Below are 16,986 nucleotides of genomic sequence, written 5' to 3' on the forward strand. Positions count from 1 at the left end.
GTGGGAGTGGATTTGTTAGTGGTCTGGGTGCTAAGAGCTACAGGAGGTCTTGAACTTTGAGACGCTCCAAAACTTCAGATAAGGGTTGGCTGAATTGGAAAAAAATCTCCTTGGGGTGTGAGACACAATTTGAACCTCAACAACTTTAATGCCACTTAATTGGCCTACCTCGGGGCCTCTTTCTAAAATTGACCACAATTTTCTCTTCTAGCTCAAACATCTTGGCATTCAATATTTCATCAAGTACGGCTATAGTTTCTTCCATCTTAAGTAGTGCAGGTGAATCCTTACTAGTCTCTTTCCTTCCCTAACCCAAGTGACCTAATTGGAAGTCTCTTTTGTGTGTTTTGAGGCTATGTTTACTATAAAAAAAAAGGATTTAAAGGTTAATCTAAGTATGCTATGTACATGAATGCAATGCATGAATGGACCATTTTTTTTTCTTTTTCTTTTTTTTTTCTTTTTTTTTTTTTTTTGCCTTTACTTTTACAAAACCAAAACTGAACCATACCAATAGAACCAAAACCAGACCATATAAACTAAACTAAGATCGAACCAAAGACCGAATTAAAACAAAAAAAAAAAAATCTTAAGAACTGAATCTTCGGCTCCTTATACCTTCAACTCTCACGTGCAGGGTAAAAAAAAAAAATTTATCCTAGGCTACGGTACACTAGACACACCAACAGGGGGTGGTCCAAAATGATCTTCCCCTTACAAACAAATGATTTATATCCTTAAATTTTAACCATAAGTAAGCATCCTCTAGCTTAGCATGGGTTTTGAAATGGACTTGGGCCTATACACACATTGGGCCTATGCATAGGCCTAGGTTCATCTCAACTGCCACTAGAACTTATGGTTTGAATAGTAAGGTTATAAATCTAGCACAACAAAAATCTATGGGGTACCTAGGGTTGAAATCTATGGCTCATGGGCTTCATTGGGTAGGAAAAGAGTCACCCATGCGAGAGCTTATCCATTAAGCACAACGGCCAGAGCTGTGGCTCTTTTATATACTCGAAGGTACGGGCATGGGGTGTTAGCATTCGCCAATTCGTCATAGCTCGAGTAGAACTATGGTATCCTTGGCTAGTATTAACGGGGCTAAAAAGGGTAAGGGTGATCCGTGTGATAGTGTAGTGCAATGCAAAAAGTTTAACAGATGAATAATATTAGACTAATAGAAACATGTTGGAGTAACTATCCATTTGGTCCCCAGTGGAGTCGCCAAACTGTGGGGAGGGGGGCGTGAGGTGAAATATCATCCATTAGACTTATATAAAATGCACCAGGTAATGCCCAGGAAAGATGGTGGAGTCACAATGGTCTCACTTAAGTACCACCTCCTTAGACAGCATTTCCTAGACATGCACTTCATACAATCCTAATAGAATCAAACCACTGGTAAGTACCGTCTTCCCATAACACTACCACGGTACTAAGGATTTATGCCACGAAGGCATAGATAGACAGGAGTCGCCACCCGGGTAATAACCGGGACATATTCAGTGTTTCTTTCGAGGGTCATGGATGGCAACTTACTCCTTGCAGAGTTTCCACAACCGTCATTACCATAGCCCAATGTCTAGGTTCGGGATAGTGGGTACGTAAGGGGAAGGTGTTAGGCACCCCTTACGCCTGGTCTAACCTCGTTAATTCGAGTGTCAGTCATCTACTAATGTCCTCTACTAATGTTTCTAAAAGTCTTGTTTATCATTCCTTTATTAAACTTTATCCTAAAAAATGCAATTCTAATCCTACACACGCAAGTAATTCACAAAAGGGTTGTTGTTTACACACAATTTTCATGCACAAGTAATTCCTATCTATGGGGTTGCTAATTATTTAAATGATATTTACCAGATGACTAAAATTAATTTATTATTGAGAATTTAATTTACAAACAAATTCAATTTCAAATAACCCTTCGTTTCTATTTAACCTAATTAATTAATTTTCACTAAGTTACCCTAAGGATAATTGAACTAAGTTAATTATGTACATGTGTAATTTATTCTAATATCACATAAGGCCCAAACAATCACAACCTAATAAAGATTTCTAACATGCAAATTTATTTTACAATTACCAATATTAAATTAAATTTATTTACATACCAATGTTAGTTTAATTTACAAACAAGGTTAATTTTAATTTACAAAGTATTTATTTAAATTAACTACATGCAAAAGTCAGTTAAATTAAAAACAAAGTTAATTTTAATTTACCAAATAAAAGTTCTATTATTACTATAATTTCATGCCAATGGTTATTCGAGAAGTCTAGAGCTACTTACCTGTTGGTAAATGCAGTTGCCATTGGGGCAAGCTACCCTTAAAAAAGTGTCTTCTCTTCTAGTATGGCAATGATATCACTGGCTTACTCCCGTTTAGCTCCATATAAGCTCCATGCAAATGTCCTCTTTGATACTTACCTTAGAGCTACTTACCAATTTTGTTTGTAATAAAAAATAATGAAACTAAAGAAAATAAAAGAAATAAAGAAAATATTAATAACAATTTACATTGGATTCTAACTCTAGTCTCTTAAAGGTTAAGATTCCTAATTAGTTACAACTACCTAATGGTCTAAGTCTTCTAACATGATCCAAACACTTCATAACACTTCTTGAATTAAAAGAACACAGAAAATAGATCAAATATCAATTAAAACCTAAGAAAATACAAGAATATGCATAAATATACAATTTCTAAATTCTGGCAGATTAATAGTAGCAAGAAATCCGATTTTTTAAAAATAGTTAGACATGCCTAAAAATCCTTAAAAAATTACAGAAGACAGCCTACATATCATACAAGATCATAAAATTTATAAATTAAACAAAATCCTAGCCGAATGGTCTACATAAATCATAACTTTTCTAAGTGACAGAATCGCACTACTTTTTTGTAAAATTCATAACTCATTAATCACAGCAGATATGAATGCAAAACCAATTGGAAAAGATTCATAAGATTCTGAAGTTAATTTTAGACACTAGATTTACACAAAAATATTAAGGAACAAGGGAGATATGGGCTCCACAAGTCGAATATCCTGCAAATCAGATTTTACAGGAACCCTAATTTTAAACAGCCATAACTTACAAAATATTAAAGCTTTTTTAGTGATTCTTGAGCCTAAAATTAATGGAATTTCGTGTAGAATATGAATATAATTTTTACAAATTTTTTACAAATTCAGAAAATAAAGAAAAATAATAAAAATACAAGAGACAGAAACTAAACATGTGCAGAGTTGTGTATCCCCTCAAATTAAACATGATTACATGATCTATATGAACATATAAAATAAATTGAAGACAAAGAGCATAGAATTAAAATATTGTGTGGCATAGATCTTGAAAAGAAATTAATAAAAACTAAACTTTCAAAAATCTTGTATAGAAATCTTCTTGAAGAAAAGAAAAAATAAGGAAGAACTCAAAGAGTCTTGAATATCTCTAAATTTCCTATATCTCTGAATTTTCTCTTCCTCTTTCCTCCCATCTCCCCCTTCTCTAGTATGGTATTTATAGGGTTTTGGGAGAGAGGTGTGATAGGGTTTGGAGTCTTAGAGTGATAAAGTTTAGAATTGCAGAATTCGAATAAAAATGCAGAAATTCAAACCCATGTCGTGGAAGCCTTGACGTGAATTCATGAAAGAGAGTCCTTCCTTCGTCGGTTCCATTGACATGCACCTTACTCCTTCCCCTTCGACGTGCCATCGACTTCTCATTATTAATTAGTATAAATTAAGGCCATTGTATTTTCAATTTGTTTCATGTAACTAAGATCTCAATTCTTCAAGTCAATCCTCGAATAACGCAAGAAAATGGAATACCCTCTCGCACGCATCCACCCACCCAAGCCAAGCCCGCCATCGCCCTGCCTTTTTCGAAGCAGAAGTGGAGCTGAAAATAATTTAACCTCGACAAACACCAGTCAAAGATTCACTAGCCGCTCAAAATCTACCACGAGGTCAAGAAACATCCCAAACGAGGAGAATATAATTCCTTCGTCAACTGGGCACAAGAAGGATACTAATCATGACAATTGTAGCAGAGATGGGTTTGTTAGATTCTTGCAGCGTGGCAGTCCAACTCCCCGTGATTCCCCAGCAACTAATACCTTCAATTTCACATATCAACTCCAAAAATTGAGTTTTTGGATATTTTTACTTCTTTATTTTGGAAGGATATACCTGCTACAGCGAAACAATCAACAATTAATTTCTCAAGTTTGGTGAGGAATGGAACTTGGTTTCGTATAATCGTTGCATGTTGATAGGATTTTATTTTGGCAACTTGTTCAGAGTGTGTAAGTTTTACTTACAATGGTTGCATCGAATAAATTCGTTTTTTGTTCTAACATATTGTAGGTTCCATTTGAAGAAGGAAACCTGCATTGTCAATTAAATACCTAGTCCATGCTAATTACGAACCTTTCTTGGCTCTGAAGAGAACTTTATTGAAAGCGTAGAGCAGAGCATCACAGTGCAAAATATCCCCTGGCTAGCTAACAGAGCTTAAGCTAACCAATCCTCGAATTTTACAAAAACTGGCAAAGTCGTTGGATTTTGTATGCATCAATCCATAACACTTTTTATAGCCTTTCTTATATGGCAAAATAAAAGACCAATGTAAAAAAGCGATTGTCCCCAACGTTAGGTATATTTCATGTAAACTAATGGCCACGCAATTATAATAAATCAAATTTAATTTAATATAATATATTTTTTCAAAATCTACAACTACTTACTAGGATGTAGAATCACAAATATTTAAAATAAAGTGTTTTATCTGTATTTCAACCTTGAGATTATGATGGAAAGGCTCTTTAGAAAATATAATTTTAAATATTATTGAAAAGTTTGTTTAATAATTATTTTAGAATTTTATAATTAAAATATATATTAAATTTAATTTCAAATCAATTTTTATTATTCATTATAATTAATTTATTTAATGAATTGCTTTTAACAATATTAAATAATTCTAACCTCTTGGTCGTGATCCGATAAGCTCCTCTCACTCATCACAACATATATATATATATATAGAGAGAGAGAGAGAGAGAGAGAGAGAGAGAGAGAGAGAGAGAGAGAGTTAAGCTACAATACAACATTATATTCAACCTGGGAAAAGTTGGAATTGTTCAACCATCAAAAGAGGGAAACTCAAGTTGAAACCAGAATTCTAATGGAAATGGGCACTTCCAAGTGATTTTATTAATGGGTAAGGGAAATTCGAGAATACTCACGACAAGAAGTAAATGTGCTGAATAAGGAAAAATTATTAAATAGAATGATTATAGGTTGATACTATTATATTTTAACTATTGATCATGGTGGATTTGACTTTGTTTAGAGTGTATGTATTTTTCGTATAATTGTTGCATTGAATAAGCCGACCCAAATTCGTTTTTTGTTCTAACTTGTTAAAATTTCCGCTTGTAGCCATACTATAGAGGAAACCAGCATTGTCAATTAAATTCAGGGTCCATGCTAATTATGCACCTCTCCTGGAGGAGAAGAGAACTTCATTAAAAGTCTAGATCAGAGCATCAGAGTACAAAATATCCCCTAGCTAAGGTAACAGAGCCTTAGCTAACCAATCTGCAAATTTTTCTTGTTTGCACTATCAATTTTAGAAAAAGAAACAGATACGAAAAGGGTACAAAACTGGGAGATGATTTTAACACTAGCTTGAATGTCCTTAAGGGTATTGTCTTTGCCGTGAAAAATATATTATAAATGACAAAATAATCAGAATATAATGTTGTCAGGAACTGTGAATTTTCAGGGACGGCCACCACATGTTTGATAAAATGCTTCAAAGATTTCATGCACTGGAGTAGCTCAATTTGTACATATTTTCCTTATTCAAATGTTCAGCAGATGGGTTTACTGATTAGAAAATGACTATACAAAACCAAATGTAAAAATCCGAACATTAAAAGGTCTTCAAACAATTAAACACGCAAGTCTCTTCTAGTTGGATGACTAAATCGCAAAAATTCAAAATTTATGATTGCAATGAAAATAATACAAATTTTAGTGACAATGTTTTCAATTATAGTTCAAATACTATCATTTTGTTGGGGTTTAGAAACTTAGTGACATGTATATATTTAAAAATTTGTTAGACACTTAATTTTGGTGATTTTTTTTTCTCCATTATGCATCTAAAACATCTTTCTTTCTCTTTATGTGAAGTTGATAAGTTATGAGTGAAAGCAGAGAAGAGAAGAGAATTAGGGAGGGATGAAAGAGATAGATGGGGACATTTCTAGATGTATTGCTTTCCAAATTTCTACTGCCTAATTCACTTTGTTTGAGTGTTTGTTTTTTCCTCCATTTAGTCTCTTATGCTTTGAAGTCAACAAAAAAATGGTAAGAAAAAAATTTTGGGTAGCCCTTTGACTTTGATGAAAGTATGTGTAATGTGACTGCACAATTGGCAATACTCCCCTTCCAGGGTCCAACAATGAGGGCATTGGATCTGTTAGAGCTGTAAGAGTTTCCTTAGAGACTCAAAAGTCAAAGATATTTTGTATGTTAACTTTAGTTAGTATAATGTTTGGTGTAAAGGAGTGATAATGCAGAATTTATGGAGTAAATTCTGAAAAGTAATTCTGCAGTAGGTATGGCTCATGTACTGCTTTTGTAATGTGTCTCCTATACAAGGAGCTTTATGTTAATGAAATTGTGTGAGTGCAGATGTTCCATTTCAGAAAACTTATGTTTAGTTCTCTCTTTTTATGCTCAATAATTTAACAGGATCAGTAACATAGTGTTAAAAGCTTGTGTATCATGATATAAAATATCAAGCATCTATCTGATCATGTAAAAGTTACCATAATATAAGGTTTCGTATAAAGGTGAAGAAATGGCTAATCTATTCAGGTTGATTGAATTCTTCACCAAAAAGGATGTTCAAAGTATTATCAGGATTAGCTTATGTTTTGTGCTTTATCTTATGTTTTTTTTTTCTCTGCCAGGTTTTTTCACTTAATATGATGCATTTGGAACTGGGTGTATGGGGAAGCCTGATGGCTGGGATTAGCTTATTGGAATGATTTCCATTAGCACTAAAAATATCTGTATCTCTACCATAGTTGTTGAATGATTCAACAGCAGCTGATTAGGATTGAATCCATCTCACACAAGAAATAGGAGGACTTATGTATCTATTTATTCTAATTGCCGTATTTGCTGAATATAATGGTGACTTTATGTCGGTTATGGCAGATGATATGGAACGGTTGTTGACGGTAATAAAACTCATAAATTCTGTTTTAGAGTTTATTTAATAACTTTTACCTTGGCATGCCTATGAAGCACAAAGGTTTACAATTGTCTTTGTTCTGTCAGTCAAACTAATTGAAGTTACAATATGATTGGATCATTTTTATGAAAAAGGGTTATGATGAGGAGCCACCATTAGACTTCAAAATTGATCATGAAGGTATTTGGTCATCATTTGGATGTTTCTCATTCATGTGTTATATCTATTCATTATATTGGCAGATATCCCACCTCTGTGTTAAATCTTGCTCTTCTTATATTGGCAATTGATCATGTTGCATTTGACTTGTTCAGAGTGTATGAGTTTTACGTACAATGGTTGCATAGAATAAATTCCTTTTTTGTTCTAACATATTGTAGGTTCCATTTGAAGAAGGAAACCTGGATTGTCAATTAAATACCTAGTCCATGCTAATTACGAACCTTTCTTGGATCTGAAGAGAACTTTATTGAAAGCGTAGAGCAGAGCATCAGAATACAAAATATCCCCTAGCTAGCTAACAGAGCTTAAGCTAACCAATCCTCGAATTTTACAAAAAGAAACAGCTATTTGCAAAAAGAAACAGATATGAAAAGAGTATAAAACTAGGAGATGATTGTCACATTAGCTTGAATGTAGACTAAGCTTGTAGATACAGACTTACACTTAAAGATTGATGCTATAGACAAGGAGAATTTGACATATGACTACTCTGTGATGGCAGGTGATCCTGCCATTGATGGATCTCTTTTCAGATTAAGGTTGAAAGCTGCCTGATGGAGGATCCATCTTCAAGCGCAGCAGCAAGAGTTACACTATTGATGGTGCTGAGGCGAATGAAGAGGAAATTAAGGCTGGACAAGAAAAGGCCATGGAAGCCTTTGTAGGAATATTCAAGCTATGATAGATTGAGGGCTCAAACGCCAACGCTCCAATAATAAAAATTTAAATTTTTAACACAATGTTTTATATTTAAATTGTGCTAAGATCGAAAATTTGAGATTATAGAAAATACAGAGCTATTCAAAATTTGATTTACTACAAAGAATTAATTTCAAGCAAATTATTATTTATAGCTGGGTGTATGGCCTCATCTCATACACCCAACCATTCAAAAACTTCCACAAGCAAACATTTATTTTATTTTCATGATCAAATTTCATTTTATCATCAAATAATTAAGAATTTAAGTTTGAATATTGCAGAATGAGTTTTAAAAAATAAATTGCTAAATGTAATTTATCTTATTTTCATTTTTAGACAAATATTCAAACTTACAGTACTATAAATCTTGAGTAGGCTTGCAGAGTGACTACTTCTCATTCAAGAAATGAACAGCACACAAGAGTACATAGGAAGCTGCAAAGTCAACAAACTCTGTTTATAGCTCATCTAACTGACTGACAAAAACAAGTAATAAATGATGCTCTGCAATCAGCTTCAGCTCATTATTCTGCAACCTTCCCAGCTTACACAACTACAACACAAACTCAGCTCACTCATCAAGGTTGAACGCTTCTAAAGTACATAGCAGACCCAGGCTTCAATAGCATCTAAACACAAAAGGAATATTGTCCACCAGAAAATAGTAGAAGTTGGAGAGGCTCAACTCTATCATATAGAACCATGCTCTTCGCCAATGTGGATTTATGTACAAAACGGCTGCCATGGTCAACAACATTATGGCATAAGAAATCATAAAACTCACATAGAAAGCATACATGTCGATAAAGCCACCATCTTTTTTATGATCTTTTCTGTCCTCCTCTGAAACTCTTGGCATTATTGATGAAGAAGAGCAGCTTTTAGATAGTGGAGGTCCACAAAGGAAAGGGTTTCCCTCGTAACTTCTGTTCTCGAATGTCCCAAATTGTGCAACCATGTCAGGTGTCTTGCCAGATAAATTGTTGTGCGCCACACTGAAGACAGCTAGAGAATATAGTTGAGTGAGTTGAGGGATTTTGCCATTCAAGTTGTTATAGGAAAGATCCAAGCTCTCAATTTGCGTTAGGTTTGAAAATGATTGTGGAATCAATCCCGTCAACTTGTTATGGGACAGGTTTAACAGCAGGATTTTGTCAAGATTTCCTATTTCAACAGGAATTTCACCTGTCAAATTGTTGCAGGACAGATCGAGTCCTGACATGAGGCTGAGAATGATTCCTTGGAAATAACGCGATGCATTCTTTGTTGTAACCTCCAAAGGTTGAGCCATAGAATCTATAGGATAACTCCTGGAAATGTTTGGTTGATAAGGATACCTAAGAAGGCTTATGCAAGGGGAACAGGACCAGAAAGATTATTATTAGAAAAATCAACCAATCTTAATTTGAACAAGTGGCATAACTGAATTGGTATTTCACCTTCAAGTCTATTATAACCCAAAAGAAGATAGGTCAATGTTGAAAAATTGCCAATCCATTCTGGAATCCTTTTAGTGAAATCGTTGTGACTAAGATCCAATATTATTAATTCAGAACAACCATAAAATGCATTCGTCAACGGTCCTTGTAGCCTATTTTTTGATAGATAAACTTCACTGATCCTTGGAGGGACAAAGCTAGATGGCAGGTTTCCAAAGAAAGTGTTCTCTGACAGATCCAAGATATTAAGAGAAGTTATATTCCCTATCCAACTAGGGATGATACCAAAGAGATGATTATCGCTCACGTCCAACACTGCCAACCCTGTGCAATTACTTATGCTGTATGGGATACTTCCAGTGAATTGATTGCCATCCAACAATAATAGAATCAATTCGCAAGTAGCCTGTTTTGGGAATATCTGGCCTTGCAAATTGTTGTTTGAAAGAATGAGATAACCTAATAAATTGCATCCGACAATCAAGTCTTGGGGTATTATGCCTGATAGTTGATTTTTGGACAAGTCTAATTCTGTCAGTTGACTCATTTTGCCAAATGATGAAGGAATGCCACCAGTGAGACCATTTCCAGACAAGTTTAGAAAATTTAAACTTGGAAAACATACTCCAATTTCTGTTGGAATAGAGCCATTGAAGTGGTTGTCAGAGATATCTAAGTCTGAAAAATACACATGGGAATGAATTGGCAATTGGAGAGGCCCCGAAAGAGAAGAGTTGTGCAAGTAAAGTGCGTATAATTTTGTGTTGTTCCTGATCAACCAATGTGGAAACTCTCCCTTCATTTTAATATTTGACATATCAACATATTCTAATTCATGCTGATAGTAGAAGAACTTGGGAAACACTCCGCCATCTCCTTGACCTGACAAAGCTAGGGTCCGTAGTTGAAATTTTGGTGTCAAAGTAGGCACATCTATATCTGCATATATTTCATTCTCATAACAATCCAAGTGCTTGAGCTTTGAAAGGTTGAAGAATGGCAGAAGAGAGATTGGGATTTGGAACAGGTTCCTTGAAAGATGTAATGTGTGCATGGATGTGAGGGTCCCCAGGGGAGATAAGGAGATATTTCCGATGAAGTGATTGGAAGATAGATCTAACAGTTGAAGGGATGTTAAATTTGCCAGACATAAAGGTAAAGTGCCACTGAGATCATTGTTGCTCATATCTAGCTTTTGAAGATGTTTTAACTCGCATAAACCTAAAATTATTTATATGAAAAGTGTTAGTATAAATCTAAAATGTGTCTATCAAATATCAATTTGTGAGAGTTAATTATGGTAAAAAAGACATTCTAAGCTTTGCTTTCAAATATATTTTCATTTTTAGAATTGTATAAACAAGCAATTTGAAATTTTTGAAAGACTAGTAAGGGTCTATGTTTATTTTTTATTTATTTATTTTTTTTATAAAATGATAGACTAAACTTTATTAAAATGTCTAAAGTCCACAAATAATATAAAAATTTTAAAAACTATTTTATTTATTGCATACTACTACATCAATATAATTATTAACACAAAAAAAAATATCTTTAAAATTGATATCAATTTGTCAAATATTCAAGTGAGTATAAAAAAAATTCATAAAATTCCTTTTTGTAATAAACCATGAGTGTGACAAAAAGAGGGTTAAAAGAACATTACCTTTGGCTGCAGGTATGGTGCCGTTTAGTTGACAAAATGACAATAATAAAATCTTAAGGGAGGGCATCTTTTCGATGTCTTTTAAGAAGCTGTTGTTGAGAGTAGACCATCTCAAATCCAAATGCTCCAAATTTTTGAAATTCGGCAAGCCTATTAAAAAATAATATTACTGTTTTTATTAAAAAATAATAATTCAATTATGTGTTTAATAACACAATTAAAGAATGAAAAATGATATTTTAATATAATGATAAAGGTGAGATTATTTAAAAATGGAAATCACAGATAAACCTTAATATTATGAAAATATTATTCATCAAATATAGTCATTAAATAAATAAATAAATAAATAAATAAAAGAGCTTAACAGATAAATCTTGACATGTATATTGTATAGCTCAAATGAAGTTTTTTGAAGGCTATAAATGAGCCTTTTTTTTTTTTTTGTTTAAATCTTATCGAATTACCTTGACTAGGTAGGTCAGCATTGAGGCCTTTCATAGATAAAAATTTAAGAGAGGGCAATGCTCTAAGGCTCTTAAAAGACTCTTCATCCAATGAGGAACCATCCAGGGACAACTCTTCCACGCTTGAAAAATTACCCATCTCTACTTAATGAAAAAAAAAAAAAAAAAAAGGGCAGAGCTCCAATGAAACTAGGCAAATTAATCACAAGTATTGCGGCATATATGCAAATAATGACTAATGAGAATAACTTGAAGGAGTTTTGGGCATATCTCAAAGACCTACCTTGAGCAAATATTCCTCCTTTGAAGCTTTTATGCATTAGAGAAAGGGTCTTGAGAAATGGGTATGCCCCTAATAATTCTAGCTGAATGCTGCTTCTTCCATCCCAATTAATGTCATCAAGGAAAAGAGAGCTCAAATTCCTAATGATTTTGACATCTGCAAGTGAATGAACAAAATATGGTATTCAGACATGTTTTTTTATATCTTCGATCATGCTCAATGCCATTATACCAATTGGCAAGCCAATGTGATCTTTGGACATCTTAGCAAAGGAGGGTTGTATTTTATTGTTAATATTAGTCTACAGGGCTTAAGGCTAGTCTATATGCACACACAGTTACTTGTAACAAATTGCTTCACTAGTGAATACAATTATGTTTTGTGATATAATAGAGAAAAAATGTAATATTTAATTTATGGAATTGGAATCTATATTGAAAATACAATAAAAACCAACAACCAGGACCACCCAACTATTAATGCATGTATCAAACTTTGTTTTAACTAGCATACCTCTTGAGTCCACAACTTTGGTAATTTGATTTCCTCCTAGGCTCAGTACCTTTAAGTTGCCCAAAGCATCCAATTCTAGATATAAGAAGAAGAAGTAAAACAAATCCTATATAATTAGCATGTTCATCTAATAATTGTGGAATGTTATTGAGTTTGTAAGAGAATTAAAAATAATATTTTATAAATAAATAAATAGAAAGAAAAAAAAAAAGAAAGTGAAACTCACTTTGAATATCGACTGTACCTCTCAATCCACAATTATCCAAATGTAATTCTATTAAAGATGAAAGATCACCAATGGATGATAGGGTACTATTGCCGATGTCATTAAAACTTAAATCAAGAAATTCCAAATTGCTAAGTTTTGATAGTCCTTCAATTGTGCACCAAAGCAGATCTAGTTAGTGACTTTACATGTAATTTTCTTTTTTCTTAACAAAAGTGTGTGTGTATATATATATATATATTATTATTATTATAATTTTAAATTTTTTAATATATATTATTTATTTATTTATTTTATAATATTAAAATTTTATTATTGTAAAATAAATATTTTCTTAAATAATTATTCAATTTTAGTCAAAGAATGTTATAGTATAACTTTGTTTATAAAAAAAAGAAGGTCGTTATTTTTAACGGTTGAAAAAGAGTAATTTTATTATGATGGAAAACTTAAAAGTTATCTCTTAAAAGGTTTAATTAAATTTTGAGAAAATGAAAAATTTTCAACTCTTAATTTGGAAAATTGGCGCAAATGAACATAATACTTTATTTTTCAATTTTCTTAAAAAGTTCTTTTTGCAAATTACCCTAATTTTTCACAAGTGAATAACTCAAGAATCTGCAAATTTTCAAGTCTCTATAGTCCTCCACAAGCAAAATAAAAAAAAAAATATTGGTTAAAATTTGTGCTTGAATAAGATTTAAAAATAAATAAAAGGAGACATTGAAAAATTATAATATAAAAATATCACAATTTGAGCTAACCTTGAAAATCAGTTATATTTTCTAATTTGTTGCCGATCAATGTTAAAGATTTTAAAGATGAGAATACACTTAGAAGTGGTATGATGCTCTTGTCGAAGTTGTTGTCTGACAAATCAAGAAACTCCAAATTTTCAAGTCCTGATAGTCCTTCACAAGTCATAAAAGAGTATCAGTCAAAGTTTTACTTGAAAATTGAAAATAAATAAGTAAAAGGAAAATCCTGATCAATTATAATAAAAAGATATCGCAATTAGAGCTAACCTTGAATGCCACTTTCCAATCTATTGCCAGCTAAATTTAATGATTTTAAAGATGGAAAAATGCGTAAAAATGGTATGATGCTATCAGTGAAGTTGTTGAATGACAAATCAAGAAACTCCAAATTTTCAAGTCCTGATAGTCCTTCATAAGTCATAAAAGAGTATCAGTCAAAGTTTTACTTGAAAATTAAAAATAAATAAAAGGAAAACTCTTATTAATTATATAATAAAAATATATCACAATTTGAGCTAACCTTGAATATCACTTTTGAATATGTTGAATGACAAATCAAGAAACTCCAAATTTTGAAGACTTGATAGTCCTTCAAAAGTCACAAAAGAGTGTTAGTCAAGTTTGTGCTTGAAAATTGAAAAATAAGTACATAAACAAATGGAAAATCCTCAAAAATTAGAACAAGGAAACATTTTAAGCTGAGCTAACCTTGAATATCAGTTACACTTTCCAATCTATTGTGGGCCAAATTCAATGATTTTAAAGGTGAAAGATGGCCAATAGATGATACAATGCTCTCGTTGTTGAACAAGTTACCTTTTAAATCAAGAAACTCTAACTTGTTGAGCCTTTCTAATCTTTCAAAACCTGCATCATAAGAGGTAGATACCTAGTTAGATTTATTTATTATTTATTATTTTCGAGTTGTCAAAAAAAAAACTTAATTATGTTTCAAACTACTTTTTGTTTTCTTAACAATAACTAAAATTAAAGTGTTATTAGCAGTTTTTATCAAATATTTAGAAAAAAAAAACTTAAAATATTATGAAACAAAAGGTGTATTAGTTATTGCATAATTATACGATAATGCAAAACAAATCAATATTCTACCTTCATTCTCAACACAATCAATAACATAATTGCGTTGTAAGCTAAGACTCGTCAATTCTTGAAAAGGAAGAAACAAAGAGGCATTGAAGCACCATTCAGAGGCCCAATAATCGCCCCGAATACTGAGTTTGGAAACTCGTCCAGTGGTGGAGTTGCAGTGAATATTTTCCCATTTACAACAGTCATCGGTGTATAATCCCCAAGAAGAGAGTGACATGCGTTCAGGATAATTGAAAGAAGCCTTTAGTTGCAAAAGAGCATTTCTCTCATTCTCAAAACAACCATCACAGCTCCACCATCCCTCTAATAATGAAGCTATTACTAAAGCAACCAACAGCTGCTTAATTAGCTTCATTTCAGTACTTGTATGCGAAATATAAACAATTATTTCTCTTCAATTACGCAATGAAGCAACAGCCTAACACCTTTGGACTTTTATAGACCCATGTTGTGTAATAATTTCAGTTGAGCTTCCTTGCTTCATCAACTAGTTTTTCTTTTCTTTTTTCACCCGGTCAAGTCTCCTCCCTTCTTCTCCTTTATATGGGCTTTTGAGTAAAATAGCATAAGAAGATTGGCAAGTCTCTGGAATTTATTTGCTTTTATCCACAACGCTTTTTCTGGCCTTTTTTATACGGCAAAAATAAAAAGACAAATGTGAAAAAAAAAAATTATCACTAACCGTGTTTGAGGTTTGATATTATAATGGAAAGTTTAAAAATGTATTTTTAGAAAATATTATTTTAATGCTGTTAAAAAATGGTTTAATTATTTTAGAATTGTATAATTAAAATATATTGAATTTGATTAATTTCAAACCAATATATATATATATAATGAATTGTTGTTCCAAATAATATTTTAAAAGCCATATTAAATAAATTTTTATGCATTTGATACTTGTTGAACATATTTTCACTCGCCAAAATTTTTTAAAATTATTTAATTTTGACAAATGTCTTGTTTATTTTTATTTTTATTTTTATTATTTTTTATAATATTAAATATTTCTTTTGAATTAATTAATGAATGCAACATCCTAACACTTTAAGCTTTTTATGGACCCAGGTTGTATAATAATTTGAGTTGAGCTTTCTAGCTTGATCAACTACTTGGCAAATGTTGCACCACTCATCATGTCTTGAACTGCTTGCTTTAATAGAGTCAAGTCTTGTGTGGCCTGCCCATAAACAAATTTTCTTGCCTTTTTTATACGGCAAAATAAAGGAATTAGTTTGCTTTGTCTGAGTCAAGTCTTAAGTGGAAGTGTGAATCTAATACATACACTTTTTCTTGCCTTCTTTATAAGGCAGAATAAATGACTTCTTGTTCATTGAAAATGATGCCATTTTGATTATGAATCTAAGATAAGATAATAGGATTGAACCATTGGGCTAATAGCTCGATGGTTGTGCACTTGCTTGTGAGTTTGAAATCAATTGATTCAATTCAGAATCAAACAAAAATAAGCAATTAATTGAAATGAAAAAAATATAAAAATTGAAATGTGCTTAGGTAATAAAAGGAATTGAACCAAATCAATTCTATTATTTCAACTTAATTTTTTGATTTTGCCCTTCTTTTTTTACTTCCCTACATTTGCCTCACTTTCTTGGGTATTCTCTCAAACCAACTAATCACATACCAAAACAGAAAACCTTCGACACATTCTTTCTCACGAACAGAAGAAATTATAGTATTTTCAAATTCGATTTATTAAAACTAATTCAAAGCATTGGACTCCGTGATCCGTGCTCAATTATTTCATATCTTGCAAATCAAAGACAACTTCTGTAATGGTCTATAAGTTCGTGAATAGTTGCTGACTCGCAAGTCTTGATTTGAAATGGAACCAGTATTTTATAATTATGCATATGCACTCAGCATTTTAAATTCACAAAATTATCTCTATATTTTATAAATTATTTTTGATTATTTAAAGATAAATTATAATTTTATTATTTCAAAAAATATCTTTCCTTTCGATATTTTCTTTCTATATATATATATATATATATATATATATTCCTTTTAATTGTTGTGTATTCTTTTATCATTCTCCAATTATTTTCTTTCCTGTCATCCAAACGTAATGATTATTTTCTTCTATTCCAAATATGATTATTTTATGATTACTTTATTAATATGTAATTTTTGAATAGTTTGTTACATTAAAATATATTTTAATTAATAAAAATAAATTTTTAGTATAAAGTTTCAACTAAAAATGAATATAAAATATATTTTATATAAAAAAAATTAAATATACAATTTAAATTGAGAGACTATTTTGTTAATCAAATAAAATT

At 31.7% G+C, this 16,986-nt stretch overlaps 1 protein-coding gene and 1 long non-coding RNA gene across 3 annotated transcripts; one reads left to right on the forward strand and one right to left on the reverse strand.

The window, feature by feature from the left end:
• The first annotated feature begins 5,076 nt into the window (after positions 1–5,076).
• On the forward strand, positions 5,077–8,330 carry LOC110652125 (uncharacterized). 2 transcript variants are annotated; one of them, XR_009142463.1, is made up of 4 exons: positions 5,077–5,239; positions 5,461–5,595; positions 7,005–7,471; positions 8,016–8,330. It is a non-coding gene; the product is annotated as an uncharacterized LOC110652125 (long non-coding RNA). The 2 variants fall into 2 exon arrangements; XR_009142462.1 differs by lacking the exon at positions 7,005–7,471 and having other exon boundaries at positions 5,081–5,239.
• Positions 8,331–8,703: 373 nt separating this feature from the next.
• LOC131172082 (cuscuta receptor 1-like) lies at positions 8,704–15,032 on the reverse strand. Its single transcript, XM_058133029.1, has 10 exons — positions 14,678–15,032; positions 14,276–14,434; positions 14,088–14,156; positions 13,835–13,975; positions 13,574–13,720; positions 12,584–12,658; positions 12,071–12,226; positions 11,788–11,928; positions 9,583–10,881; positions 8,704–9,400 (listed from the first exon to the last, which is right to left on the reverse strand). The coding sequence occupies exons 1-10, from the start codon at positions 15,030–15,032 to the stop codon at positions 8,835–8,837; spliced, it is 3,108 nt and encodes a 1,035-aa protein (XP_057989012.1). The 3' UTR covers positions 8,704–8,834.
• Positions 15,033–16,986: the final 1,954 nt, after the last annotated feature.

Source organism: Hevea brasiliensis, chromosome 13 (assembly GCF_030052815.1).
Source record: "Hevea brasiliensis isolate MT/VB/25A 57/8 chromosome 13, ASM3005281v1, whole genome shotgun sequence".
Lineage (NCBI taxonomy): Eukaryota > Viridiplantae > Streptophyta > Magnoliopsida > Malpighiales > Euphorbiaceae > Hevea > Hevea brasiliensis.

What these genes read in the sequence shown, in the direction of transcription:
- LOC131172082 (XM_058133029.1), bottom strand. Translation starts at nt 15,032, where the DNA reads ATGAAGCTAATTAAGCAGCTGTTGGTTGCTTTAGTAATAGCTTCATTA. An exon ending in AAGTGTAACTGATATTCAAG is followed by an intron (nt 14,157 to 14,275) that starts GTTAGCTCAGCT and finishes TGACTTTTGAAG; the next exon opens with GACTATCAAGTCTTCAAAAT. An exon ending in TGCTGACCTACCTAGTCAAG is followed by an intron (nt 10,882 to 11,787) that starts GTAATTCGATAA and finishes TCATATAAATAA; the next exon opens with TTTTAGGTTTATGCGAGTTA.